The following is a 27,062-nucleotide window of genomic DNA, read 5'->3' as shown; positions in this document are numbered from 1 at the left end:
ACGCATAGACTCTATAGAGCTGGAAAGGCCATTGAGTCCAGCCCTCTGCTACAAGGCATGGGCATCCACATGCCAGTCTCCTCCTGTCCTGATCAACCTACACAATCCAGATGGCAGCATGGCACAATCAGGGCAATGGAACCCAGCAGAAAGGAGCCTGTAGGGCAATTCCTTGCAGGAAGGCATTTCCTGTGTGCTTTGCTAGCCAGTCTGATGAGGGGGTGGTACCCGGTTGCATTTCTGACTGCAGAATCAGGCAATCGCTCAGACCCCGAGTGTGAGCAGAGTCCATCCATGGCATCCTCACAAGGATAAGTTATTGGCCACCCAATATCCTGCTTCTGTGTTGATCATGGATATGCAGGAGGGTGGATGGAGAAGGTTAAATTTGAGGGTGGGTGTGATTTTTAAAGGTTAGCATTGAGATGAATTGGATGGAAAGGTTCAGAGGTTGGTGTAAAACTGTAGGCAGGTGCAAATCTGACAGGGAGGCTTTCAAAACGGACAGGGGTGTGGAGGAGTTTCCTGAACCTGGTGCAATTTGGCGGCGGGAGGGGGATGTTGGTGGTCTGGGAAGGGTTTGGAGAAAGGTTTGGGGTGTATCTAACCTCTTCTCTATGCCCCGGGAGGCAGGTGGGAAGGTGGGAGCGTAGAATCCTAAGCATGTCACGGTACAGCCGATTTCTGCAGCCGGTGGACAACAACAAGCACCTCATGGTGGCAACGCTGGAGGAGAGGCCCTTTGTTATCGTGGATGACATTGATCCCGCCACCAAGACTTGCATCCGTGACTCAGTGCCCTGCCTCCATCCCCTCAACCGTACCAACAGGTATTTCCACAGTGCTGGTTGAGATTCCCCCCAGGTGGGGTACCTCAAGTAGAAAGTTGCCTAACACCAAGTTTTACAATTTTGTCTGTGTTTATATTTATATCCTGCTCTTCCTCAGGCAGAGGAAGCTCAGAGCAGCCTTCGTGGGGCTCCCAGCAGTCTCCCATCCAGACATTGGTCAGATCCATGCCTGCATCGGGTACTCCCGAGCCACTCACTGGGCCCCTTTTTTCCTCCCCTGCTCTGTTCACAGCAGTCACCTGGAAAAGAGATGCTGCAAAGGATTTTGCATTGACATTTTGAAGAGGCTGGCAAAGACTCTGGATTTCACCTATGAGCTCTATCTAGTCACCAACGGCAAACATGGCAAGAAAGTCAACGGGATGTGGAATGGCATGATTGGAGAGGTAACATCCAGCCCTTCCAGGGGTCCTGGCCCCCACACAACCAGTTTTCACTTGTTAGGCACCACTCTTCTCTTAAAGAACTCAAGAATTATGATTTCCATACTCTCACATACTAGGGTTGCCATATTCTGGTTTTCCAAATCCGGTCACCTGATTTGCATATTATGTAATTGGATCGTAAATAATTTGCATATTATGCAAATTAGCAGCTACGCTTTCCAGTTGACTTGTATTTGCTCTGGATATCTAGTTGGGGAAGATATCTTTGCCTGACCATTTTCCTTGACATATTAACAGCAGCAACTGAACAAAAAAAATGCACAGCTTTTTAATGAAGGCTGCAGTTCTGTACACACTTATCTGAGAGAAGATCTGATTAAAACCAACAGTACTCACTTCTAAGTAGGCATGCATTGAATGTAAAGCCAAGGAAGTCCTTAAACATTACAATACACAGCCTGGTAGGCAGGCAGTGATTCACATCAAAAGCAAGCTATCCTCTCAACTGCCTGATAGGGATCCCCTGCTGATAACAAACAAGGCAACATTCCTCAGGGAATTACTGTACTTGCTAAAGTGAAACCCTCCCTGGGAGCCTACTGTGCTCTTCCTCTCTTAATCCAAGTCCAGCGGTTAAGCAGAATAGTGACTGCACGTTTTGCTCCATATATCCGCTTCTATAAGGGCTAGAGCTTAGCTTTTTTTTTTATATATAATGATATCTGGAATTTGGGTGAATCTGGGTGGGCTAAGCAATCCAAGCAAAATGCTTAAAATCTGGGTGAAACCTGGAATTCTGGTGGGGCATGACAACTCTACCACATATACGAGTAGAAACTAGTGACCCTCCCAGAGAAGCCACAAGTCCTGCTCCAGGCAGTCTGGTGTTTATATATGAAGGAATATAGACGGACTCTGGCTGTCCTTGGACCCCATTCTTCCTAACACCTACACACCCACAACAGCTATGGGGTAGACATACAAAACCCTTGGCTTTATCTCCAGGCTGCCAGGTGACCTTGGAGGCTCCCCCAGAGAACCCAGGAATCCTGGCCATCAGCACTCCATCTCTGTCTCTCTCTTTGTCAGGTGTTTTACAAGCGAGCTGACATGGCAATTGGATCCCTGACCATCAACGCAGAGAGAGCTGAAGTCATAGATTTCTCCGTGCCCTTCGTCGAGACAGGAATCAGTGTCATGGTGTCCCGTAGCAATGGAACTGTTTCACCTTCTGCCTTCCTAGGTGAATTCCCAGCCTCAGAAGGGTTTCCAAATTCTGGGAGCAGGGTGGGAGTGTTGGCACGAGGCCAGTGAAGAGGTTTCCAAATTTTCTAGTTTCAGAACAGAGTGCATTATGGGATAGAATTCAGGAGTTCTAGTCCTCCCAATTCTCTCCACCTACATATTGTATGCAAGAGCCCATCCACTCCCAGGTACAGGGCCATAACTATAATAGGGCAAGGGGAGACCGTTGTCTCGGGGGCCCCTGCCTTGGGGGCGCCCCCCCCGAGACTTGTCTCCCCAACCCAACGCCCACCTGAGTTTCCTTGAATATTTTTTAAAAAAAATTTAGAGGAAGGCAGTGATGGGGAAGCCATTTTAAAATGTTGTCTCTGGGCCCACTCCAACCTTGTAATGCCCCTGCTCAGGTAAAAGGCCCTGCCAAGTGTTCCCTTGATTGCTGAGGCTGTTGCTTGTTTGTTTGTTTGTTTGTTTGTTTTTTATTTAAAATGATGGTTTGAGTTTAGTATTTGCAAACCAGAAAATGGAAAAGGTGGGATATAAATATTTTCAATAAATAAAGGAGCAACAAATTTTAAAACAAACCTTGACATGGAAAGCTGGAAGGACCTGGAAAAGGGGTCCCAGAAAAGCAAAAAAAGGTTTGCCTGCCCAAAACATTGTGGGCATCCACCAGTATGTGTCTATGACAATCATATAACCCCACAGTGCTCAGAATCGCAGCGGGAATGCTTTCTGAGGCTGGAGATTGCATTTGCCCAGGAAGGTCGTGATGTCATTCAAGTGCTGGGAAAATCTGCTGTCCCTGCAACAGAAACACACGGAGCCGGGTCTCACGATCAGTGAGACCCAGTTTGTGAAGCTAAGTGGGGAGAGCGGGCTAAGCCTGCTCTCCCCGCAGACAAGCAGGGAGGCAGCCCTGGGCAGCGGCAGCGGCCGCCCACTCAACGGCTGGCTCCGTGACGGAGCCGGTGGGGGCTGGGGAGTTTGGGGGCCACACAGCCCCCAGAAACTCCAGTATGCCGTGCGCGAGTGCCAGTGTGGTGTAGTGGTTAGAGTGCTGGACTAGGACTGGGGAGACCCTAGTTCAAATCCCCATTCAGCCATGATACGTGCTGGGTGACTCTGGGCCAGTCACTTCTCTCTCAGCCTAACCTACTTCACAGGGTTGTTGTGAAAGAGAAACTCAAGTATGTAGTACACTGCTCTGGGCTCCTTGGAGGAAGAGCGGGATATAAATGTAAAAATAAATAAATAAATAAATAATGCAGTGTTTAGCAGTGATTCAATTTCTGACTGGGACTTTCCATACAACTTCTGCTGTAATGGACGATCTGAAGTTGTATGGAAAGTCCCAGTCAGAAATTGAATCACTGCTAAACACTGTCTGTATATTCAGTAGCGATATAGCAATAGAGTTTGGACTAGATAAGTGTGCTGCATTAATAATGAACAGAGGAAAAATAAGAAAAACAGAAGGAATAGAACTGCCCAATGGAAGCAACATCAAGAACCTGGAAGAGAAAGAACATTACAAATACTTGGGCATTCTCCAGGCTGATAACATTACACACACTGAAGTTAAAAGAAAAATTGGAAGTGAATGCATCAGGAGAGTTAGAAAAATCCTCAAGTCCAAACTCAATGGCAGGAACACCATACACGCCATAAACATCTGGGCTATACCTGTTATCAGATACACTGCAGGAATAATAGACATGACCCAGGCAGAGTTAGAGACGCTAGATCGTAAGACAAGGAAAATAATGACCATCGATCATGCTCTGCAGCCCTGCAGTGATGTAGATAGGCTATACCTCCCTCGCAGCTCAGGTGGAAGAGGAATGCTGCAAGTCCATCAAACAGTAGAGGAGGAGAAAAGAAGCCTTGAAAAATATATCAAGGACAGGGAAGAAGATGCACTTAAAATGGTCAATAACACGAAACTATTCAACACCAATGAAATAAAGCAGGCCTACAAGAAAGAACAAGCCAAAAACCGAGCAGAAAAAATGGAAAAATAAGCCACTGCATGGTCAGTATTTGCACAATATAAGTGGAAAATCAGACATCCCCAAGACCTGGCAATGGCTTAAGAATGGCAACTTGAAGAAAGAAACGGAGGCTTTAATACCGGCTGCACAAGAACAGGCACTAAGAACAAATGCAATAAGAGCAAAGGTAGAAAAGTCAACAACAAACAGCAAGTGCCACCTTTGTAAAGAAGCAGATGAAACCATGGACCACCTAATCAGTTGTTGTAAAAAGATTGCACAGACTGACTACAAACAAAGGCATGACAAGGTAGCAGGGATGATACACTGGAACATCTGCAAAAAATACAAGCTACCTGTAGCCAAACATTGGTGGGACCATAAAATTGAAGAAGTTGAAGAAAATGAAGATGTAAAAATATTATGGGACTTCCGACTACAAACAGACAAACATCTGCCACACAATACACCAGATATAACTGTAGTCGAGAAGAAAGAAAAACAAGTTAAAATAATCGACATAGCAATACCAGGGGATAGCAGAATAGAAGAAAAAGAAAGAGAAAAAAATCACCAAATACAAAGATCTACAAATTGAAATTGAAAGGCTGTGGCAGAAAAAGACCCAAATAATCCCAGTGGTAATTGGCGCCCTGGGTGGAGTTCCCAAAGACCTTGAAGAGCACCTCAACACCACAGGGGCCACAGAAATCATCACCATCCAATTACAAAAAGCAACTTTACTGAGAACAGTCTATATTCTGTGACGATATCTATAATAACAACAGGAACAATATTGACAATAAAATTCAGCCATCCCAGGTCCTTGGGAAGGACTCGATGTCTGGATAAAACAAACCAGTCAATAACACCTGTCTGACTGTGTAAATAAATAAATAAATTTTAAAAAAAGAGTTCTGACAGGCTTGGAGGAAGCCATGACAGTTAAAACAACTTAGGGTCTGTAGTGCAGACGCAGCCTTGAGTTTATGTTTATTAAGGCTTAAAAAGTGGTACTCTTCTTTACAGAGGAACATAGGAAGCCGCCTTATACTGAGTCAGACTATTGGTCCATCTAGCCAGGGGCGTAACTAGGGGAGAGGGGGCCCGTGTTCACCCCTCTCTCCAGTAGCCCCTCGGAGTGAGAGAGAAAGTGAAGAAAATAGGGAAGGGTGGAGCTGGGGGGCCTGGGTTCTTTGAACCCATCAGCTCACTTATAGCAACACCCCTGCATTTAGCTCCGTACTGTCTACACTGATAGGCAGCGGCTTCTCCAAGGTTGAAGGCAAGAGTCTCCCTCAGCCCTGCTTGGCGATGCCAGGGAGGGAACCTGGGACCTTCTGTGTGCAAGCAGGCAGGTGCTCTTCCTCTGAGCTTCCCCAAAGGGAAGGAAGTCGCAGGAATGGCTCAGTATCTGTTTATTAAACAGTAGTGATTTTAATGTGGTGCTTCTCTTTATTTAGCAGGGGGAGAGCAACTGGCCCTATCCACCCCCAGCACAGCATCCCTCCAGTGACTGTTGCTGGTGAATCAATTTTGGAGGATGAATACAACTGAAGGAAGCCCGGGTGGGTGCGTGGTTGGGCGACTCAGTCATGTGACTTGCCTCTGGGGGCCCCCCAAGGCAGTGGGCCCCCAGACAACTGTCTCCCCATACCCTATTATAGTTACGCCCCTGTAGTACTCCCATGTAGTCACCCATCCAAATGCACATCACAGCAGGCCCTGCTTAGAAAAGGGGACAATTCAAGTTTGCTACCACCAGACCTGCTCTCCTCCTTAGAGAGGTTCCCTGTGCCAAAGGGTCCGAATCTCTGCTTTCACCCAAGAGAGTTCAGCCATCCCACTACTGTGCCCCATATTTCTCTTCCCACAGAGCCCTACAGCCCCGCTGTCTGGGTGATGATGTTTGTCATGTGCCTGACTGTTGTCGCTGTGACTGTCTTCATCTTTGAATATTTGAGCCCGGTGGGCTACAACCGCAGCCTCAGTGCCAGTAAACGTGAGTGCACCAAAGGTGGAGGGAGGGGTGTGGGGGGGGGAGTGGGGAAACGGGGCTGTCTGCAGAGCTAGCAGTAGGGCAGACCGCTGAGTTCAAACCTTTTCAGAGGGGTCCCCCCTGCTTTATTTATATCTCCCACTCCATCTGCTTGCTAGGCACCGGAGGCTCCAAGTTCACCATTGGGAAGTCAATCTGGCTGCTTTGGGCTTTGGTATTCAACAACTCCGTGCCTGTGGAGAACCCCCGGGGCACCACCAGCAAGATCATGGTGCTGATCTGGGCTTTCTTTGCCGTCATCTTCCTCGCCAGCTACACAGCCAACCTGGCTGCTTTTATGATCCAGGAGGAGTATGTAGACACCGTGTCTGGCCTCAGCGACCAGAAGGTGAGGAGAAGAAAATGCTCCAGTGGGGTGGGAAACAGATACAGGCGGGCCTCATCCACTTCTCTCCCTCCTAGTCTACCTCACACCTCAGATAGACAGGCACACACTTCCTTTCAGGACCTGCCAGTTTCCAAAGCCAGACTTTTATGAGATCTCCTGTTTAGGGGAGACCCCCAGCACACACAAATGGCCTAAGTGTAGATCAGGATTATGGGCATGCTGAGGAAAGTCCTGAGATCCTACCCTCCAGGTGACGACTGAAAGCAATTCCGGAGACTTTAATGGCTTGATATTGTGAAAAAGGTTGGAAGGGGGGAATTTTCAAGAATTAACTTCCAGTCCGCAACCTGATCCCCTACCCAGGGAACCTGCAGAATAGAGGGAGGGACTCAGAGTGCCTCAATTGCACTCTCTCCCTGACTCTAGACCACTGGGTCACCACTGGGGCCTCATGAATGGAGATGGCAGTGATTCCAAACTGTAGCTCAGACCCAACAGCAGCGGAGGGATTTTGACCTTACATATGGTCAGGATAAGGCCTCCTCTAAAATAACAGAACATCTGGGGCTGTCTTCTGAAAGCCTTCGTTGCTGCCTGGAAGCTGTTGGTGCAGCAGCCTTCATAAATCAGCTCTGCATTCTTGCTGCCTTCTGGATGGTGGCTCTCCTGATCAGCACTGGGCCCAGAGGTGCGCCTAGGTAATTTTGGAGCCTGGACCTAAAGGCCTTTGGAGGCCGTCACCACCCCAGCCCCGCTGCATGTTAACCATCACACACACACACACACACACACACACACACACACACACACACACACACACAGAGTATTTTTAACATGTGGGTTCTTGAGGGCACAAACAGCAACTGAACTCACAAGAATGTAAGGATATAAAACAGATATATTTATGCAAATATTGCATTAGCAGAAACATTTCAACATGCAACTTAACATATTCCCATCCCACATATTTCTTTCCCCACTGCCCTCTCTGTCTCTAAAGAACCTGGTGCAGGCCAGAAATGTACTTGGCTGCCCAGCACAGCACAGTGGCCACACCACCCAGGACAGACTAAAGAGGATTGTGGGGCCCCCAGGGGGTGTGGAGGCCCTGGACTTCGGGCCCCAAAGTCCAGGGGTAAGAGCACCTCTGACTGGGCCCACTGACAGCTGATCTGCTGTTCAGCTTTCCTGCCTCACTTGAAAGATCTTAATGGGCACTTCCCATCATCACTGCTCTCGTTTCTTTCCCCTGCTTTCATTTCTTCATAATATTCCTCTTTGTACTTCCCCACCAAAAACAAATTGGGCCCCAGATATAAAGTCTGCCCTCCAACCTTACATATACCACCTTTTGAAAAAAATGAGGCAGAGACAGAGGCTCTGACCCTAAAGTCCTACCACCTCTTCCCCACTGCTTAAGGATGAAAGGAAAGCAAGGAGAAGCATGAGATATGTGTACATGCACCATGCTAAATGTACATTAAAGAGAACAAATAACCAGGAAGATTGTCCTGTTGCTGCTTTTTAAAGCTAAATAGTTCTGCTCTCTATATTTCAGTCTAAATATTTCATGTCAAAGAAGCCGGTTTGGCTGCAGTGCCATAGATCTCAGCTGTCTTGACTGCCCTTGCAAAGGAGCTAGAGTCAGCTCGTGTTTTGTAAAGCTTCTTTTCAATAGCTTGTAGACGAACCGCCTTGGCTGTCATCAAGCAAGCCCAGTTCTTCTAAAATGCCAATAACTTTGTTTAGGAAATATCAGGGGCGGCGAAATAGCTCAGAGCAAAGGCAAAACAGGAAATCAGTGGAAAGGAAACCAGCCGTACAGTGACTCCCACTCCAAAGTGTCTGGCACGGGGAAGCCTGTGATTCTCAGGGTTCTCCTAGAAAGGACCTGGGGTTGAACCTGGGAGTGGACCTTCTAGGAACAAAGCCAGTGTGCTCTTGTCACATGTCACATTATCTAGCATGTGCTCTGCTGCGGGACTCTATGGTCCTTCCCCTGGAAAAGATGCTAATAGGGCCTGGAAGGCTGGCCTTTGGTGGAGCAGGACAGGAACAGACCCTGACATCAACAAATAGATTCAAGGCTTGATATTAAACGCTAACTGCTGTTCAACTTAAACATATGATACCCCTCTTGCCCTCCCCATCAAAACTGATGAAGTCGCTTTTTTGGTGGCCAGTATCTAGTTTCAGGCCTCGGACATTTTCTCCCCTTAATGCATGTGCTGGAGGATGTGTCTGTACTGGAGCTGTTCTGGTGGGCCCAGGTAGGGCCCTGGATAGTTCTGCACACCGCGCCACTGGGCAAGGAGGACGCCTTGCCCAGCATGCATGGTGTGTATTTATAAACCAGGACATGGCTGATTATCCGCCCCCCCACCCTGTAATTAGCCCCTGACGAAAAACCACAGCTGTGGGGAAGGAGGGGGCCACACAGGCTGGACCAGCTGTGGCAAGGCGGCCTGGATCCAATTGAATCCCTTTCGTTAAGCACTAACGAGCTGGGATGTAATTAATGGGCGTAATTAACGTCCAACAAGAAACACAATTGCTGATAAATATTAAACAGCTCAGATTAACCAACTTTCACTGAGTAGGGAGCAATTGAAGGGAGATGGCAGAGGGAGAAAATCTAAACAGAGTGTGTTGCTCACAGAGAGAGAGAAATTGGAAGTGAGAAAGTGTTTCTAGGATTGCAGAATTCCAGACCAGGAGCCTAGGCTGCAACAGGTGCACAACCAAGAGTCTTGTTGCATCTGCAAGGGAACAGATGGACTGTGGCAGATACTTGTGTGGGGACTAGAGCCCACCATGGCTCAGCTCTTGACTTTGCCACTATGAAAGCACCAGACTAAACTGCATTAAGTAGGCATCCCGTCTACATGAATCTGACAAAGTGGGCTCTGGCCCTCAAAAGCTTATGCTTTAAACGTGCTTATCTTTCAGGTGCCACAGGCCTCCTTTTGGTTTTAGTATTTCCAAATTGTCTCTCTCTCTCCTACGAGGTATCTACCTACAGCCTTATATTCTCCCCTGTATTCTCATCTACCTCCGTTTGTGTCTTGTCCATTTCCTTTTTTTCTGTTTCTTTGTCATACACATTCCTCTGTTGGATTCCAGATAATCTGCCCCATTTTCTCACTTTCCTTTCTCAAGTTCTCCAGGTGCTTTTGTCTGTAATGGCCTCAAAGTCTTTCGACAGCTAGCAGCGGCCTTCTCTTATCTCCATTTGCAGGAAAGCCAGCTCCTCATTTTCTACCTGTTGCTCCTGCTCCAGTTTTCCTCATAAAGTTGGGCTGCATTTGATTTTTTGGTTGGTTTGTTGTTTGTTTCATATCTAGGGGCCAGCTGCCCTAAAGATAGTGAGGACAGATTGAATTGGCTTGAAGAGCTCTTGTGTGCAGACAATTTTGTGACCCTTGAAACATGCCAAATATGTTTTTCTCCATCCGCAGCCTTCTTGAAGAGGTCTCTTGTAATGAAAAACAAGCAGGCTGTCTCTGCCCTTCCTACTTCTAAATATGTCCTGTCTATTTCAGTACCACCAATCTCTCAGTACACCTCTGTCAACAATCTTTTTTACCAGCTGCTGAACCATCGATAACCCAGAATTATCTTTTCATTGTGTCTGCGTATTTGTGAGTCCATTTCTAACCTCCTCCTTCCCTTATTCCTTTTTCCAGTCTGTCTCCATCCTGATGTTTCCCTCCAGCTCCTAAACAAGCCGCTCTGCCTTAAAAAACAACAACAACAATGCATGGGAAACAGAACTTTCTAGATCCCTTCCTCATTCACCTTTTCTCCAGCACTACTTCCATATTGTGTCACATACATTTCCAGATCTTTCACTAGGACTGTTTTCTATCTAGAGTGATGTGCAGAAGCATCCTGACAACATATATATTTCTGAATTCGGTTTGGTTGTTTTTCTGAGGACCCAGGGTACACGTGATGTGGAAGATCCATGCTCAGAATTCTCAATATCTTTTTAAAGCTTTGAGAACAGTTGCAAGAGTAGGGAGATTGCCTCAGAGCAGCGGCCCCAACCCCTCATGCCATTTTCAAAATCAAAATCAGACAGACACCCCACCCACTGCAGTAGGGCATAATTGTCTCCCCGCCCCAGCCTGCATGTCTTTTCTGTCAAGGTAGCACTTTTGCTGGGAGGAAGAGATGGCATTTCCCAAGAATTCAGAGAACAATATCTATACCTGGGGAAACGTTTCCCCAATTAGTATGTCAGTTTTTCTCCTATAATTGCTGTGTGAACTGTAGCTGTGCAAGTGTCTCCAACGTTTCCCCAACTACAACTTGCAATATATTATGGAGGAAGAGTGGCACAACCTCTCCCTGTGGAGTCGCAGCCTGTGCCATGTTGTGAACCTTGGGGGGGGGGTTCTTCCGCTTTATTGGGGGAGAGGGCAGCAGGAGGGTTCTGCAGAGGCTGTGCTTTCACTAGGGATGGGGCCGTGGCTTAGTGGTAGAGTATCTGCATTGTATACTGAAGGTCCCAGGTTCAATCCCTGGCAGGTAGGGCTGGGACCTTGGAGAGCGGCTGCCAGTCAGTGTAGACAATTCTGAGCTAGATGGACCAATGATCTGACTTGGTATATGGCAGCTTCCTCAGCTCCTACCACTCAGCTCCTTGGAGGACTTCACACATCCACTGCAAGGATTAAAGCAGAACACTGCAGCCCCCACCCCAACCTCCCCACCCCTCCAATTGCTTGCCACTTACATGCACCAGGGATGCCATGCAATTGTTGCTAAGCCTACGCTTGCAGGCAGATTTCAAAAAGGATAAAATGAGGTTGGGTGCATGTTCTAAATGATCATGCAGAAAAGCCCTCTGCACCCAAAAGTCGTCACTAGAATACTGACAGCAATAACAAGCCACTAGACCAAGCTCATCTTGGCTAATCATTGCACAGTTCCCAGGCATAGCATGCTCTCATTCAAAGGGAGTGTGTTGTGCTGGGGAAATGTGCAAATATTAGGAGTGGGACAGTAGAGGCCAAAAAACCCACATGAAAGCAACACACGTGCTGGTATATTCACACCCTCGAGGTGTTTAATTTTCCACAGCCTTTGAGCCTCACATCTCACTGAATCTTTCTGTCCGCCTGCTTCCCACCTCTCTAGTTCCTCATGTGCTTGGCTCAGTGTGCCATCCCACCCACCCCTAGACCGATCTAGCATTTGTTGGTTCTTACCCAGGGCTGGTGCCAGGTAGCGCTGGGTCCTCACACCCACAGGTGTCTGGAGATGGGCCACCGGGGGGGTGGCGGCAGTTGCTCCCTTCTGGATGGAGCCAGTCCCACTGAATTCAATGGGGCTTGCTCACAGTCAAGTGGATCTAGGGTTGCAGCCTTTGCACACACACATCTGGGGAAAGTCCTACAGACACCCATACTCACGCCCTTCCCTGTGCCTACTGGGCTCCCTTTCTCCTCTGCCCACCAGGGCGCTTTCCAGATTACCCACTACAACTGTGGTAAAATGCTTCGGCTTGGCAGGATCGTATTCACAATGATTCTCAGAATCAAAACATCCTGCAACGTGGCGAGGGGAATACAGCAACCCTTTTGCGGCGCACATATGAAGTCATAGCACGAAATCACAGCGATTAAATCCGAAACAAGGCATCCGAAACATGAACGGCTCCCAGCCGACAGCGTAGGGACTGCAGTGTCACAACACACAGGGAGTACGGAAGCACACTTAGCAGATATGCCGTGACCCCGTTGTCGGGTCTAATCTGGAAAGCACCCAAGGGTGAGGAGGTAGCAACGGCTCTGCCCGCTCCCACCCTCCAAAGCGGAAAGAGGACAAGCTGATGCCAAAGTATGCGACAGAAGGTTGGGGGGGGTGCAGCTCTTCCCCAGACATGAAAGGAGCAGGAGGAGGAACTACCACCACCTCTTGCTGTGGAAGTACCACCACCACCACCAGTGAGCGACAGAAGCAGCTGCCAAGCCTGCTCCACATCTCTCTCTCTCTCTGCACCAGGGGTGTCCAACCTGAGGCTCTCCGGCTGTTGGACCATAAGTGTTGGGCCATCTATTGCAGCTGGGGATGATGGGAGCTGTAGTCCAACCACCGCTGCAGAGCCTCAGGTTGGCCACCCCTACTCCTTGTGGGATTCCTAAAGTGTGTTTGCATCAGCCTTTTCTTCCCTTTAAATTCCCCAGCCTTCAAAGCATTTTTAAAAATACCAAAAACAAAAACAAAAACAACCAGCATGGGGGCTCAGTTGAACACATTTGTCTGTAACATGTAGTTAGTCTTCCAGTTTGAGCAGAACTTAGCCACGAAGACAACCCAGAATAAATGTAAATTCATCTTCCATAATTTCACTCCGGCTGCGGCAGTTCCTGATTCCCAGAGGAAAGTGGAAGGAAAACTCCGTGCTGGTCACATGCCATGAGAGACCCTTCCCGATCTCCCCTAACCACTTACTCATCCTCAGATAAAACGCTGTCTGTAACATCTGTCTCTAAATGCATTTCTCCACTTCTTATCACTTCTTTACACAACTCTGTCTCCATGATACATACAAGGTACTTCCCCACATCCCAAAATCATGATGTTTGGGGAGGCGATTCCCCCTTCCTGCTAGCCAAGGCCCAGGCTTATTGCTCCGCCGATCGGCCATGACAATTTGCGAATCAAAAATGGTCTCCCTCCAATGAAATGCCTCCCTCTTCCCATCTGTGCCTAGTCGCCATTTCTGAAAGCAGAGTAAGACGGGAAAGGGGGAAATCCAGTGCAGTGTGCTTATCCTCCCATTTCCTTTTGCCTCCCTTGACAGTTCCAGAGGCCCCAGAATCACTATCCTCCTCTGAGGTTTGGCACTGTTCCCAACGGGAGCACCGAGAAAAACATTCGGAACAACTATGGGGAGATGCACGAATATATGGGGAAGTACAACCAGCGCAGTGTGGAGGATGCACTCCAGCACCTGAAGATGGGGTATGTGGGGGGAAATGGTGGGGGTGGAGGAGGAGGAGGTCACCGCAGCAATGGCAAGGAGGAACCGGTGGCAGGCCCACACAGTGAGGCTGCAGCAGACACCCTAAGAGCCTTTCCAGACAATCCATTGTTTACACAATAAACATGTAATTGTTTCTCATTAAGATCACACTACACCTCCTCCCACAAGGCTGCACGTCTGTTGCAGAGATATTGCCATGCGCCTGGAGCTGAGTGCCGTCTTTTGACACTGAAGCAAATCCCATTCCTTCCGCAGCTGTGGGGTTGTGTCGTCGGCTGCTCTCGGAAATGCGGCTGCACAAGCGTCGTGGGCTGCCGGAGGAAGTTGCTGGCGACACCACTGGCTTCCACGCCCGCACCATTTTGTGACCTTGTAACAATTTTTTAAATTATTTTTTTATTAGAGCTGCCACCTGCTCAGAGAAATCTTAGCTGATTAATTGCTAATTAATTACCACTACATGGACAAATGAGGAAAATCCATGGCTCTGAGTTTTCAGTGCTGCATGCAGAACCAGTCTTTGGGTAGGGCAAACCAGGGGAATTTCCCCCGGGGTTCCAAATGGCCTGCACAGGCCTCTAAGTTTTCAACAGCCTGCCCCCCCCCCACCTCTTTGCTGAGGGCTGGCTGTTAGAGCTCTCTCTTTCTCTCTCATGTCATTTGGAGCCTCGTAGTGCTCTGTTAAGGGTCCCAACACACTCCAATTTGCCCTGGGCCCCACATGCCCCTAGCGGCAGCCCCGGCTGCATGCCTAGGTCACAACAGGCTTCATCCCCCTTCTCTCGCACGCACAGGAGGAAATACTGCTTCTAAAATGGCACTTGCCACCTGGAGTTGCATGTGTATCTAAAGTAATTAAATTTTAATTTATTAACCATTAATCAATCAATCAATTAAAGGTGCTGCTGCCTTCTTGATCAGGGCACCTTTTAGCTAATCAGATCTTTTAACTGGTTTAATCCAGATCAACAGAAGCTGCAGTTGTGTGCACATCTTGGAGGAATGCTCACTGCACACAGCAGGCCTGGCTTCCAACTTAAAATACGTATCAGATCCAACTGTAAGCGCTGTTGCCCTATTTGTTTTGTTATTGTTGAAAGAAAGGCTGTGCGCCTCTTTCCCGTGTAACTCCAGTGAGCAAGGGTTTGTCTAGCCTGGGTAGCTCTGCACACCCGCAAGAGTGCCTCCCCCGCTGTGCCTCGCAGCAGTGCTTCCATGAGCTCCTCTGAACTCCTGCTGCTGCCTCATTTCACAATTAAAGCAAATACGACAAGTCTATAGTGAGGCATTCAGGATGTAGTAGCACCATCATGCTGTTAACTAGACTTCCATGTGGGGTTTTGTCTGTGAATTGGTGGGCTTTGCCTTGTGCACTTCCCTGACTTTAATATTCAATTCTCGGTGATAGAGGAGTGCATTAAGGCTCAGCCTGTTTGAGCAGCCATAGAGGGGAGTGGGATTCCCACCGCTGTTACCAATCTAAAAACCCGGCCGGCAGAGTTGCCATATGTAACTGATCATTTAGTCCTACATGCACAAGATCACAGCCATGTACTCTGCTAATTAGCCCAGAATAACAACCACCCTCTGGTTTGTATATGGGTTAGAATCCTAAACATAAACATGAATTTAAAAACTGAGGGGAAAGCAGCTCTTTATAAACATACTTTCATACTTGCACTGTGAGTGACTGAAAGTAGGAACTGATCATGTTAGATGCTGTTGGCCCTGTACAGACCTGTGGCCCTGTACAGACCTGTGCTTTCTTGCTACGAGAACAAACCTCAGCGAGTCACAGGTTTATGTGCCCCTCTCTTCCTTTTACATGTGCAAGAGGAGAGGACTAAAAGCTTCCACTTTGAGTTTGAACTAAACCAGTTTCTTGTTATGTACACATTCTGGGAACTGTGGTTTATTCAACCCACCACTAGGTAACAAACCAGGATCCAAAACGATAGTTTGATCCTGGTTTCTTTTACCTAACTGTGATTTACCTGAGTTTGCACATAACGAAACTGTGGTTTAGTTCAAATCAAAAGTGGAAGTTGATCCTTTGGAGGAATCCTGCAATGCCTGCAACTTTTAGCTCAAAAATAGCTAAGCCGACTCCCTCCTTTGAGTTAGTAGGAAGCTTACGTTCAGGGTACCTTTATTTACTGCCTTCTAACATGGGGCTTCTTTGTCCTATCTGTCTGAATTTAGGCAGACCCAAATGGATAACGCTTCAAATTTTCATGCAAATTGGCTGGGAAATAGTGAAGTTAAGAGGCAGGCAGGAGAAATGCAGCTGGTTCTTGCGCTGAAATTAATGGAGAATGAATGAATTTTGTGATGAAACAAGTGCAATTTAAACAAAGACTGACACAAAGAGTTTCAGTAATGAAAACAAATGGAAAAAGAAAGCAAAACAATTTCTTGCATACCCTACTGTACAATAACATGAAACAGTTCAAAATAAACTATTTTAGAGGCTCAATACATGTTTAACATTGACAAAAATAAACTCCTTCCCCCAAAAGACCCCTATTTAGACTTCCAAAACATCTTCCTCAGACTTCTCTAAGGGAAAATGCTAAAATGTTTGGTAGTGATGAATTTTTCAGCTAGCAAATTTTTCTCATATGTTTAGGAGGGTCATCGTGACCCAATTTATTCCCCACCCTTCTAAGGTATCAAAACAGCTGTCAGGCATTTGTCCCCATAAAATGATCATGGAACCGTACCATTTCGCCTCTGCTATTTTGCATTCGTTGGCCAGAACACTGGCAGGCAGGAGCCAGTTTACTTCTTCATGAGTAATCGGGTAGACTGTTGCCTGTACGCTTCCCCTTTTACCTCCATAATTAAAAAGGACTAGAAACTTATACTTTTTGTTTCTAAGGACAGCTAAAAACGGTGTGTGCGTTCCTGGAATCTCTCTGAGGGGGCTAGGCCTCCACAGCCCGCCCAACCCTCTCCCGGCTCCAAACCTGCTACCCCTACACAAAGTCAGCCGCAGGGCAAGGGAAGCTCAGTGCTCCTCAGTCCCCAGGGGCTCAGCAGGATTGTGGAAGACGTCCAAGGGAGCACAAGATCAGGAAGGAACGTATGGAACCCCAGATATCTAGGTAGAGATGGGTGCACAGAGAGACATATGTGCAATCCTGTACCCCCACCAAAGGGTGGGGCGGGAGGCCTGATAATACAGCTGCAGCTTCAGGCATATCGTTCTTGTGGTGGAGGCTGCTTTTTCCCTACAGGCCTATCAAGTATAACTTTTATGACATCTAACTATGGCTGAAAGCTTTAATTGTTTTAACCGGAATATTAATCAGTCGCATAAATAAAAACCCTGCACCTCGGTTAATTGGCAAAGCTGAGAACAAGCAAAGGGCAGGCTGCTGTTCAGGCCACACGGATGTATACGAGCTCTTTCCTGCCTGTAACAGATTTGGTGGTGAAGATGGTTTTTTCCTTCCCATTTGTTACCCAAAGCTTTTACCCTCAGGAGAATGTCACTGTGGCTTTTCATCTAATAATAACCACATGAAACGGAAGCTGATAGTGCTGTGTCCAAATCATTGATATATGTATTTTAAACCTGACTCTTCCACTATACTGGTGGGCGCTGAACCTCTTATCTTTGTGCAGCCTTTGGCTCTGGGGTGTTGCCCTAATAGCAAATAGAAACTATTAAAGATGGCATCTTCTTCTAATACCAAAGTTAAGTGGTAAATTAACCTACTCTCTCCTGGTTCAGTAACTAACTAGTTAAAGGAAGCTGTTCTCGTTCCTAAAGCTTCTCAGAAAGGAGGCTTCACTTTATTTCCAACAGGATAATACATGTGGGTTTGAATAGTCAAAAGCTCTGTGCAAATGAGAAAGATGATTATTATTTGCAACACGAATTAGTATTTAGAGCTAATCAATTGATCAGCTGAAAGCCAGACCTAGCAAATATTGAGGCATCTTTTAAACCTGTTCTCATTCAGCCCTATATATAACCCAGCCACTGTCTCTGTCCTAATTCTCCTCTGTCTGTCTCTGCTCGTGTCCGTCTATGACTGACTGCAGGAAGCTAGATGCTTTCATCTACGATGCAGCCGTCCTCAACTACATGGCCCGCAAGGAAGAAGGCTGCAAGCTGGTCACCATAGGAAGCGGGAAAGTCTTTGCCACCACAGGCTACGGCATTGCGCTGCAGAAAGGCTCCAAGTGGAAACGGCCCATTGACCTGGCTCTGCTCCAGTTTCTGAGTGACGGTAAGGCCCAGCCAGTCCCAAGCCAAGTTCTAAGGAGAGTGCTGGGAAGATGAGAGCTGGGAGCCAGGATCCCTGGGTGCTTTGGATGACAAACAAACAAGGGGATGAGAAAGCAGGGATGTGGGGTGGGGGGGTGGGGCGCTGATGTGTATTCCCTCCGGCATCTCTGTGGATGGCCCTGCAAACATGCCTCTCCCTTCCACTGGACAAGGATTGTTGTGGGGGCGGGGAGAAGGTTCAGAAATAGAGCACGCTTTGGAGCAGGGATGTCTGAAATCCAGGATGTTCATTCACTTTCAGTGGATGCTCTTGAATAATTTGCACTGGAAAGCAATCCTGGGCCCATGTGGTCTCACTTCCTGCACCAGGCCAGAAGCATCCCAGTCCATCCGATAAAGCAGCAACCACTGCACCGAAGGGGCATCTAGCAACCCTGCTTCAGACCCTTTGGTCCCTCACCCCTCCAAAAGCCTCCTCTCAAACTCCAAGCCCGGGGCCTGGAGAGAACAAAGATGCCTGGCCCAATCCTCCTGAATGGGCCATGTTCTCTGCTCTAATTAGTAGAGTCTCCCTCCCATATTTGCCATTAAAACTTGGGGCTGGGTGCTTTCCAGACTAGACCTTGCAACGGGGTCACGACGAATCTCTGAAGTGTGTTTCCACACTTCCTGTGCAGGGTGCCGTTCACATTTCCAATACCTTGTTTTGGATTGAATGGCTGCGATGTAGCGCAAGGACGTTGTATATTTTACATTTTGAATGCGATTTGCTGGAACGAGGCATTTCGCTGCTTTTGAGCGGCTAAGCTGGAAAGTGCTCCGGTGGCTTCATTGGGCTCAGGGGCTCAGCGCTGGCAAGCTGGAACGTTCCTTGTCCTGAGCTGGGAAACGGGGCTCGCTTCTCTCCAGGAGTGGACAAGCAGGACATTGACATTCACTTAAGACAATTTGTTTACTTTTAACATAGTTTGGGTTGTTAAAATATGTTACATGTTCCCTGCTTCCCTGAGCAGCGAGAAGTCCATGAACAGTGCTACAGGACAGAGTTTCTTTGGATGAGAGAGTACTGGAGACTGACTGTATCCACATGCTGTAGTGGTTTGTAGTGGTTACTGTGCTGGGCAAGGGCCAGAGAAACCCTGAGTTCAGATCCACACTCAGCCATGGAGCTCAGTGTATGGCCTTGGGCGAGCCACTGGCCAACATGCTGCACCGTGCAACATTGGCGTTCCTGGCCCACAGGGGCTGCTGCGCGTGTAGAAGGCAGCCTTGGCAGTGTTGTGTAGGAGCGCACCTGCACAAAGGCACTTGTGCCGCACAACTTGCATTGTTTTCAGTGGAAGTAGCGCTGTGCAACCATGCCTATGCTGTTTTCGGGAGTTGTGCTGGTGCATTCCTGTGCAGCACTGCTGGGGCTGCCTTCGATGTGCGCAACAGCCCTGGCGGGTCAGAAACACCAACATTCCATTCCCAGCATGTTGGCCACCATCTCTCAGCCCAATCTACCTCACAGGGTTGTTGTTGAGGATAGGATGGAGCCATGTACCTTGCCCCGAGTTCCTTGGAGAAAGAGTGGGCTAAACATGTGACGAATAATATTTTGTTTTCTCTACAAATCCACAAGCAGAATGTAGTGGAAGCAAACAGGCACTCCTACTGCAGGCAGCAAATCTGCTCACCCTGCCCAGAGAGGGAGACCCTGCCGCTCAAGATGCTTCGCTTTCAGCAGGCTCAGAGCTGCCTTTCTCTTATGTCCCAGTTCACACAACTGCAAACTCTTGCTGACTCTCCCGCCCTTCCAGGCTCTCATGGCTGTTACATTCCGAAGGCTGGAGAGAGATCCAATGCCACGAAATACTATTTAAGCCCCTTTGTCAAGTTGCCAGTCAAAACCACAGTGATAGGTTTTATTTATGCTAATCCAGACTGCCCAACGCATATAACAGTTGGCAAAAATATGGATCTCCTACCTCCTTTTAGGGCATGTTCAAGTGTGCAGTGCGAGAGCGGTTTCTAATCTGCACTGACATGTTTGCTGAAAGGATTTCGGAGCTCCAGAGCTAACATGACATGCTCCCGTATGAACGCCTGACCATCAACGGTTGCATCCTCCCACTGCCTGTGCCCCAGACCTGTGCCATGACTCTGACTGCTTTGCAGAGTGGCAGTGAACATGCCATCAGACTGTGGTGTTTTACTCTGGGTTCACGAATCCAGACAGAGTCAAATCCACTCTGGGAGAGCTGTGGGGCCCGGCCAGTTCGAGCAGGAGGGCTGGGCGCCAGGTCTCCAGGGTCTCCTAGGAGAGAAGCAAGCCCCAGTGGGCGAGACTCTGAGCAACAGCGGTGGGAGACAGACCTCCTGCTTTTTATTTCTAGCTCCAGGGATAAAGAACAGACATAGATCTGGCATGTTTGATCTGAGCCGAGAAAGCTGGATTCTGTCTCTGCTGCTGCTAATGGGCTCAGTCTGAGGCTCTAATTGCCGTTAGCGAACAGTCTCGCTTCTCCTAATAATCCCAGCTGACTCAGGGGATACCCTCAAAAACAGGACACGGGGCTTTCCCCACCCCACCAGGGCATGCCAGCAGATTTGGGAATGGGATTGTGTTCCAAACGGGCCACACAATGTGCATGCCACTTAAATTGTTTTGCATCCTCTGCATCTCTAAGTAGAATGGAAAAGCAACATGGCTTTTACCAGCTTTCTGCACTGCGTTAACAAGCAAAGTGTTCCAGACTCAGAAGTGTTCTTTGGTTCACTTGTGAAAAATACAATGTGAGAATTGTTTTGTCTAATACTATAGGTGTAGGAGAAATGGAGTTGCTTTTTAGAGTCTGTGGACGTGTTAGTGAATATGGTAAATAATTGCCACTTGCTTGTCAATCCTGACAACCCTGGAAGTTTTTTTATGTATGCAAAACAAAAACCAAAAAAAGAGAGATCTCAGCATGTATTTATTTTTTAACAGACCCAAGTAAATGCTAATCACAGTTTGGTGACTGTCAACTTTCACCAGGGTTATCTCTGCGTTTTACAAAATTCACAAAATTTACTAGGCTTGTCAGACATTCACTGTGATATATACATTTTAGAGCACTTTTGCTTGTGCATACTCTGTGGTTTCCCAAAACTGTGCACACAAAGAAAATATATAGATTTAGGTAAACATATGCATATACATTAAATGTTTAAAACTTACACCAATTACATAATTTTGGGTTTTGATGTGCAGAAAATTAAGAATTCTGTTGATACAGAGTTCTGCGTGCATGTATGTGATGTTTGTAAACGATGGCAGAAATAGTTTGTGTTACTCTTGGTCTAGGTGGTGCAGTTCTTCAGCGGATGATGTACACATGGAGAGGAGAGCTGGTCTTGTGGTAGCAAGCATGACTTGTCCCCATAGCTAAGCAGGGTCAGCCCTGGTTGCATATGAAAGGGAGACTAGAAGTGTGAGCACTGTAAGATATTCCCCTCAGGGGATGGAGCCGCTCTGGGAAGAGCAGAAGGTTCCAAATTCCCTCCCTGGCTTCTCCAAGATAGGGCTGAGAGAGATTCCTGCCTGCAACCTTGGAGAAGCCACTGCCAGTCTGTGAAGACAATACTGAGCTAGATAGACCAATGGTCTGACTCAGTATATAGCAGTTTCCTATGTTCCTATGTTCCACATGTCTATACGTTGACTACACACACACACACACACACACACACACACAAGCAGGGTGTGTACATTATGTAGCCTACATGATGAGGAAAATTTACTCAAAGTAGTCCCATTGGAATTAGAAGAACAAGTTAGGCAATGCCTAATGTGTCCTTTAAATTTCAGTGAAACTACTTTGAGTATTTTCCCTCACTGGGTCAACCTGTGTCTTTAAGTGTGTGTGAATTTGTGTGTAGCATGCATTTTGGAGAATCTATGGCTACTATTGCAAGCTTCCTCTGACTTATGGGGTGGAGAAAGATGAAAAACAGTTGCCTAGCAACTTACCCATCTGTCATGGAATGCTCTTTAAACCTGGACTGCCTTCCATACCACATGTGCAACATTATAGTATTCTGTGTTCATTAATCTAGAGGGGTAATTACTACTGCCTGGAGCTATCCTCTAAAGCACACATAGGGAAGAAAACAATCTCTTTCGATACTAACCACAAGTATGAAAAGATCATTAAATGGTGTTACGGGGCTAAGCACTTTGCATCAAGTGATTTTTGAGTATGTACCCTTACCTGGCCCACCTGTCTCCTGAGCTTCCATGCCCAGGATCTGACATGTTTCCACAGCCTCTGGGAAGTCCACCATAAGCCCTGAACAAGAGGGCTTCTTCATTTTCTGGGAGGAGGGGAGTAATGGTGAGTGGGTCTTGCTGGGGAGAGCACATCTTGTCCCGGGCTCCATCTCTCTCTCCTCCCCACCCCACCCCCACCCCCACCTCTGTTTCAGATGAAATTGAGCTGCTAGAGCGCCTCTGGTTGTCGGGGATCTGCCACAATGACAAGATAGAGGTGATGAGCAGCAAGCTGGACATTGACAACATGGCGGGGGTCTTCTACATGCTGTTGGTGGCCATGGGGCTGAGTTTGCTTGTCTTTGCCTGGGAGCACCTCATCTACTGGAAGCTGCGTCACTGTATGAGACACACAGGACGGCTGGATTTCCTACTCGCTTTCAGCAGGGTAAGGCTGCCAGATGGGCAAGAATCAGCTCTAGGTCCTTCCCTCAATTTGCCCTCTAGGCTACTTTTACATCCACAGACAGATACCCATAACTGGCCATTGCTCTGTGCACACCAGGAACCAACCAACTTCCCTCCCTCCCTCCCTCCCGGGAGTATGTGGCAATCACCCCACACAACAAGCATAGACATTTGAATTGTACATAGAAATCAGCAGCCAGCCAGCCTCCCTCCCTCCCTCCCTTTATGGCTAAGAAGTCAAGCTTGAAAGTGTATGATGAGGGGCAATGGCTTGTGGAATCTCCAAAGCCTAAGATGGGGTCTCAGCAACATTTCCAGGGGGCAGGGCTCCAGTCCCTGCAAAGCTCTTAGCCATTCCGTTACTAAATTATTAAAATTGTCAATATATGCAAAGTTAATTAACGCTGTTTTAAGTTACCTTTGCACAGAAATTTGCTCAGCTTGCTGTATACAACTGTAGCAGATTAAGGCCTTTGTCTCAGAGCAAGCTCGCGTAAGGGAGAGAAATATGGAATAATCCCCGCTGAGCTGTTTGGATAGGCTTCTCCTAACTATCCTATATTATTGGTAGGTTTAAAATGCTGCCACCATCACCCCTCTTATCAAAATAGCTTGAACCTCCCTGGGCTTGGGGTGGAATCCCAGGGGAAACTCTCTTAATTTTGCTCTTGGACACGTACAAAAATCTTCCACATGCAAGCCTGCTTGTGGTTAGAAAACTGATCGCTGCTGACCATTTGAGGATGAGATTGCACCTTTTCCAACTCAGAGAGGCTTGAAAAAGAAAATAACTTTTAAAAAAACCACCAGTTTTATTCAATTACTATTTCCATCTGAGGAATTCTCAGCTTTAAATACAGTTAAAAATACTTGGCAAGTTACAAAAAATAGGTTGCCTTTAGGCACACTTAAATGTTTATAGAGTCTTTTGCAACAGCCTAGGTAGGATGGGCACAGGCTAGTGTTTCTTATTTTAATTATGTTACAGGTAAACTATAATAGAATGGTTTCAGGAATATGCAAAAGCACACACACCAAAAAAATATAAGTTTCTAACACAAAGTCTGACTAAACAAACGTTCCCCTAAATTAATCTTCCTGAAGCCAAAGCCCAGACTTCCTTTCCTTGCACTCACCAAACTCCAAATGAGAATTCAAGCTTCCTGTCCTCCTATCTTTCAAGGATCTGCAAAGTCATTCTCCTGCAGCCAGCCTTCATGGCCACATGTCCTCCTGTGCACCTCCTGCCTAGCTTCTTTCTAACAAAGAACTCCCCTCTTCCTGGCAACAGCTCTCTAGGTCCCACCTACCTGGAATGCTGATTGGCTGAGCCCTGGAATTCACCAGCCTGTCAGTCAAGGCAGAGTTCACTTCTGGTTAACTCTTTATGGGGAGGGGAGTCTGATCACTACAACAACATACACCTTCCTTACAACATCTTCTCTTTGTTTATCTACTTACTTATGGCTGCATGCATATGAACATTAACTGAGTGAATATTTTGTTTGTTCACGGAAGCAATCTCTTCTCCAGGACTGAGCTTGGCAAAATCTGAGCTCTGCTGCAGCAGAAGCCAGTGGTGATTGGTTAGCACCTGTGATGAGGCAAACCTCACTGGTTGACATTGATTGTCATGAGGTTTATTTTTTAAAAGAATGATAAATATTCAGCTGACTTATTACATATGCTAAACTTCAAAAAATTTCAAGAAAAAATGAAGAATGGGAGGAGGTATCAAGATAGAACACCAAATCAGCACATGATTTGGTAGTCAGTATATCTGTCAAGGACAGTGCAAAGGTGGTAGTGGGGAAGCTGGGTTCATTCCCCAGGGCACTTTCCAGATTGCATGCTACCAGTGTCATGACATATCCTTTAAGTGTCCTTCCGTACTTCCTGTGTCTTAATATTGCAGTCCCTGCACTGTAAGCAAGGTGCTGTTCATATTTCCGATGCCTTCTTTCATGTTCTGTTGCTGTGTTACAGCCCTATAACGTCGCATGTGCATTGCAAAAAAATAGCTGTATTTGCCCATTGTAGGAGGCAACGGATTTCAACTGTGGTTTTAAATCAGCACCACAAAACGTTGCAGTTTACACCACTTTTTGCGGTGTAAAGCTCGTGGTCTGGAAACCGCCTTGGAGGGAAAAACCCACAGCAAGTCCTGTTTTAATGTACATCTGTCTAGATCCTGTGCTATATCCTTGTTTTCCACATTTCCCGTGTGGATTCATAGTAATTAATTTCTAGAAAGAAGAGTCCCAGGATCAAACCACACTCTTTGACTTGACTTGAAAGCCTTGTTCGCTAACACCAGATGTGTGAGGATGTGCTGTGGTTATTGGCTGTTGAGGGAATAGTGCACTTATAATATATCTACACTACAAATTTAAGCCTTTTTCAAGCCTTTGAACTGATTATGGCTCCCAACCAAGGAAACCTGGGAATTGGAGTTCTATGACGTGGTTTGTTTGCCTAATAAAAGTTGCCAGCACCCTCTGGAAACTATAATTCCCATAGATTTTTTTGTGGGGGGGGAGGCCATGGCAGTTAAAGCAAGTTTCAAACCAGATGACATTGGTAGTGTAGTTATGTCATGTTAATGTGCCATCTCCCCCCCCCCCCCCCCGCCGGCATTCAAAACAAATTCTCTTGAGCTATATGCATCGTTCTCCTTTGAGTTATGCATCGTTCTCCTTTGCGTATGCTGATAACTCTAAATGTAGATTAAAAACTGCCTGCAGCCTAGCACAGAGGTGAAGGCTTCTTTCTAAAATAAGAAGTGACTCAAGTAGCAAAGCCCCCACCCAAACCTCTAATTCTTTTGCCTGTTCTCCTCCTTTCTTTTGATGTCTTTTTGATCTTCACTGAATCAACTGGTCCACCTCTATTTCTCCTCCCTGCCTTCTTACACTGTCTCCTCCTCCCTCCTTCCCTCTGTACACTGCCAGGGTGACCCTTCTCTGAAATCAAGGGCCTCCAAGGAAGGACAAGCTGAGCAACACAGGGCGGGACAGGAACACATTGTCAAGAGCAATGGGTGTCTGCAGGACTTCTTCTAGGTGGGGGTGGGGGGAGCCAACAACCCAATACTCCCCCTCCTCCCTCCCCAGGAGTCAGTGGCGGATTGAAGGAGAGGCAAAGCAGGCACTTGCCTACAGTGGCAAAATTTAAGGAACGGTGGATTTTGCTGCCCCCTCAAATTTTGCTGCCCCTCTAGGGGGCGAGGGGAAAGTCCCCCCTTTTTTCTTCTAAAGACTGCCACTGCATGGCAGGATGGGGGCAGCAAGGGCCACACAGCCGTGGTGATGGGGGCGGCAAATCCTTGGCTGCCTATGGATGGCCAAAGGTGTAATCCGCCCCTGCCGGGAGTATGCCCCACTGAATTCAGCAGGAATTGACCCAATCGGGGGGGGGGGACTACGCCATCATGCCCCCACCCCCCCAGACACCCATGCAGAAGATTGCGCATCATGGGATCTGGCTTAGCCACTCCAGAGAATGCCAAGGCCTGGCCTCAGCCCTCCTGTCACCCTGCCAGACTCTGCTTTCCCCCGCTCTCTGGCAGCAGAGGGGAAGCTCTTTCCCTTCACTTCCCTGCTGCCCCTGCTCTGCCTCCTTCTCTTCCTCCTCCTGCTGCTCTCCGCCTTTTGAAAAACCAGAGGGCAGGGAGTGAGGGGCAGAAAAAGTGTGGGCAAGGAGAGTGGCCAGCTAGATAGCCCACCACTCCCCACCTCCACACTTCCTTCCTCTCCCTGTCCGCTGTCCTCCTCTGCATTTCCAAAAGCTTGGGAGTGAGGTGGGGGGAGTAGCGGGTAGGAGAATGGAACATCCGACACCAGGTACGAGGAGATGCCAGGGTGGGAGGGATAGTGAGGTGACCAGAAGAGGCAATGGCTGGTGGGCGCAAGGGCATGGCACCCCCTGACCTCTGCCGATCCCCCAGCTGAGGCAGATGCCTCATCACACTTTACTGGCGGACCAGCCGCCCTGTGTGTGTAACCTGAGGGAAAGAATTCCAGCTCCTCTATAACTCCTTGCACTCCAGGGTGCCCAACCTGAGTCTTATGATCAAAGACTTGATGCAACAGGTTTTTAGAATGGAGTTACTCAAACTGGGGACACTGTTGGAGATCTCCACCCTCAAGATGCAAGGTTTCCCAGAGTGTGGCTCAGTGGTGGATCACATTTTTGGTATGCAGAAGGTCCCAGGTTCAGTGAGTAGCAGGACTCAGCAAGTTTCCCCGTCCTGCTACTCAAGCT

The 27,062-nt window shown here is 47.6% G+C and overlaps 1 protein-coding gene across 1 annotated transcript in view; it reads left to right on the top strand.

Moving 5' to 3' along the window:
* The window catches only part of GRIN2D (glutamate ionotropic receptor NMDA type subunit 2D), a 112,320-nt gene that overhangs the window by 39,075 nt on the left and 46,183 nt on the right, over positions 1-27,062 (top strand). The window contains exons 5-12 of the mRNA XM_053261565.1: positions 634-830; positions 1,084-1,237; positions 2,327-2,480; positions 6,350-6,475; positions 6,631-6,860; positions 13,675-13,835; positions 17,911-18,098; positions 22,547-22,779. Of these exons, the coding sequence (XP_053117540.1) occupies positions 634-830; positions 1,084-1,237; positions 2,327-2,480; positions 6,350-6,475; positions 6,631-6,860; positions 13,675-13,835; positions 17,911-18,098; positions 22,547-22,779 (1,443 nt within the window). The remainder of the gene's footprint in view (positions 1-633; positions 831-1,083; positions 1,238-2,326; positions 2,481-6,349; positions 6,476-6,630; positions 6,861-13,674; positions 13,836-17,910; positions 18,099-22,546; positions 22,780-27,062) is intronic.

The sequence above is a fragment of the Hemicordylus capensis genome, chromosome 6 (genome assembly GCF_027244095.1).
Source record: "Hemicordylus capensis ecotype Gifberg chromosome 6, rHemCap1.1.pri, whole genome shotgun sequence".
Lineage (NCBI taxonomy): Eukaryota > Metazoa > Chordata > Lepidosauria > Squamata > Cordylidae > Hemicordylus > Hemicordylus capensis.
The sequence above is the reverse complement of the archived record's forward strand: the minus strand, read 5'-3'. Positions and strand labels throughout refer to the sequence as shown.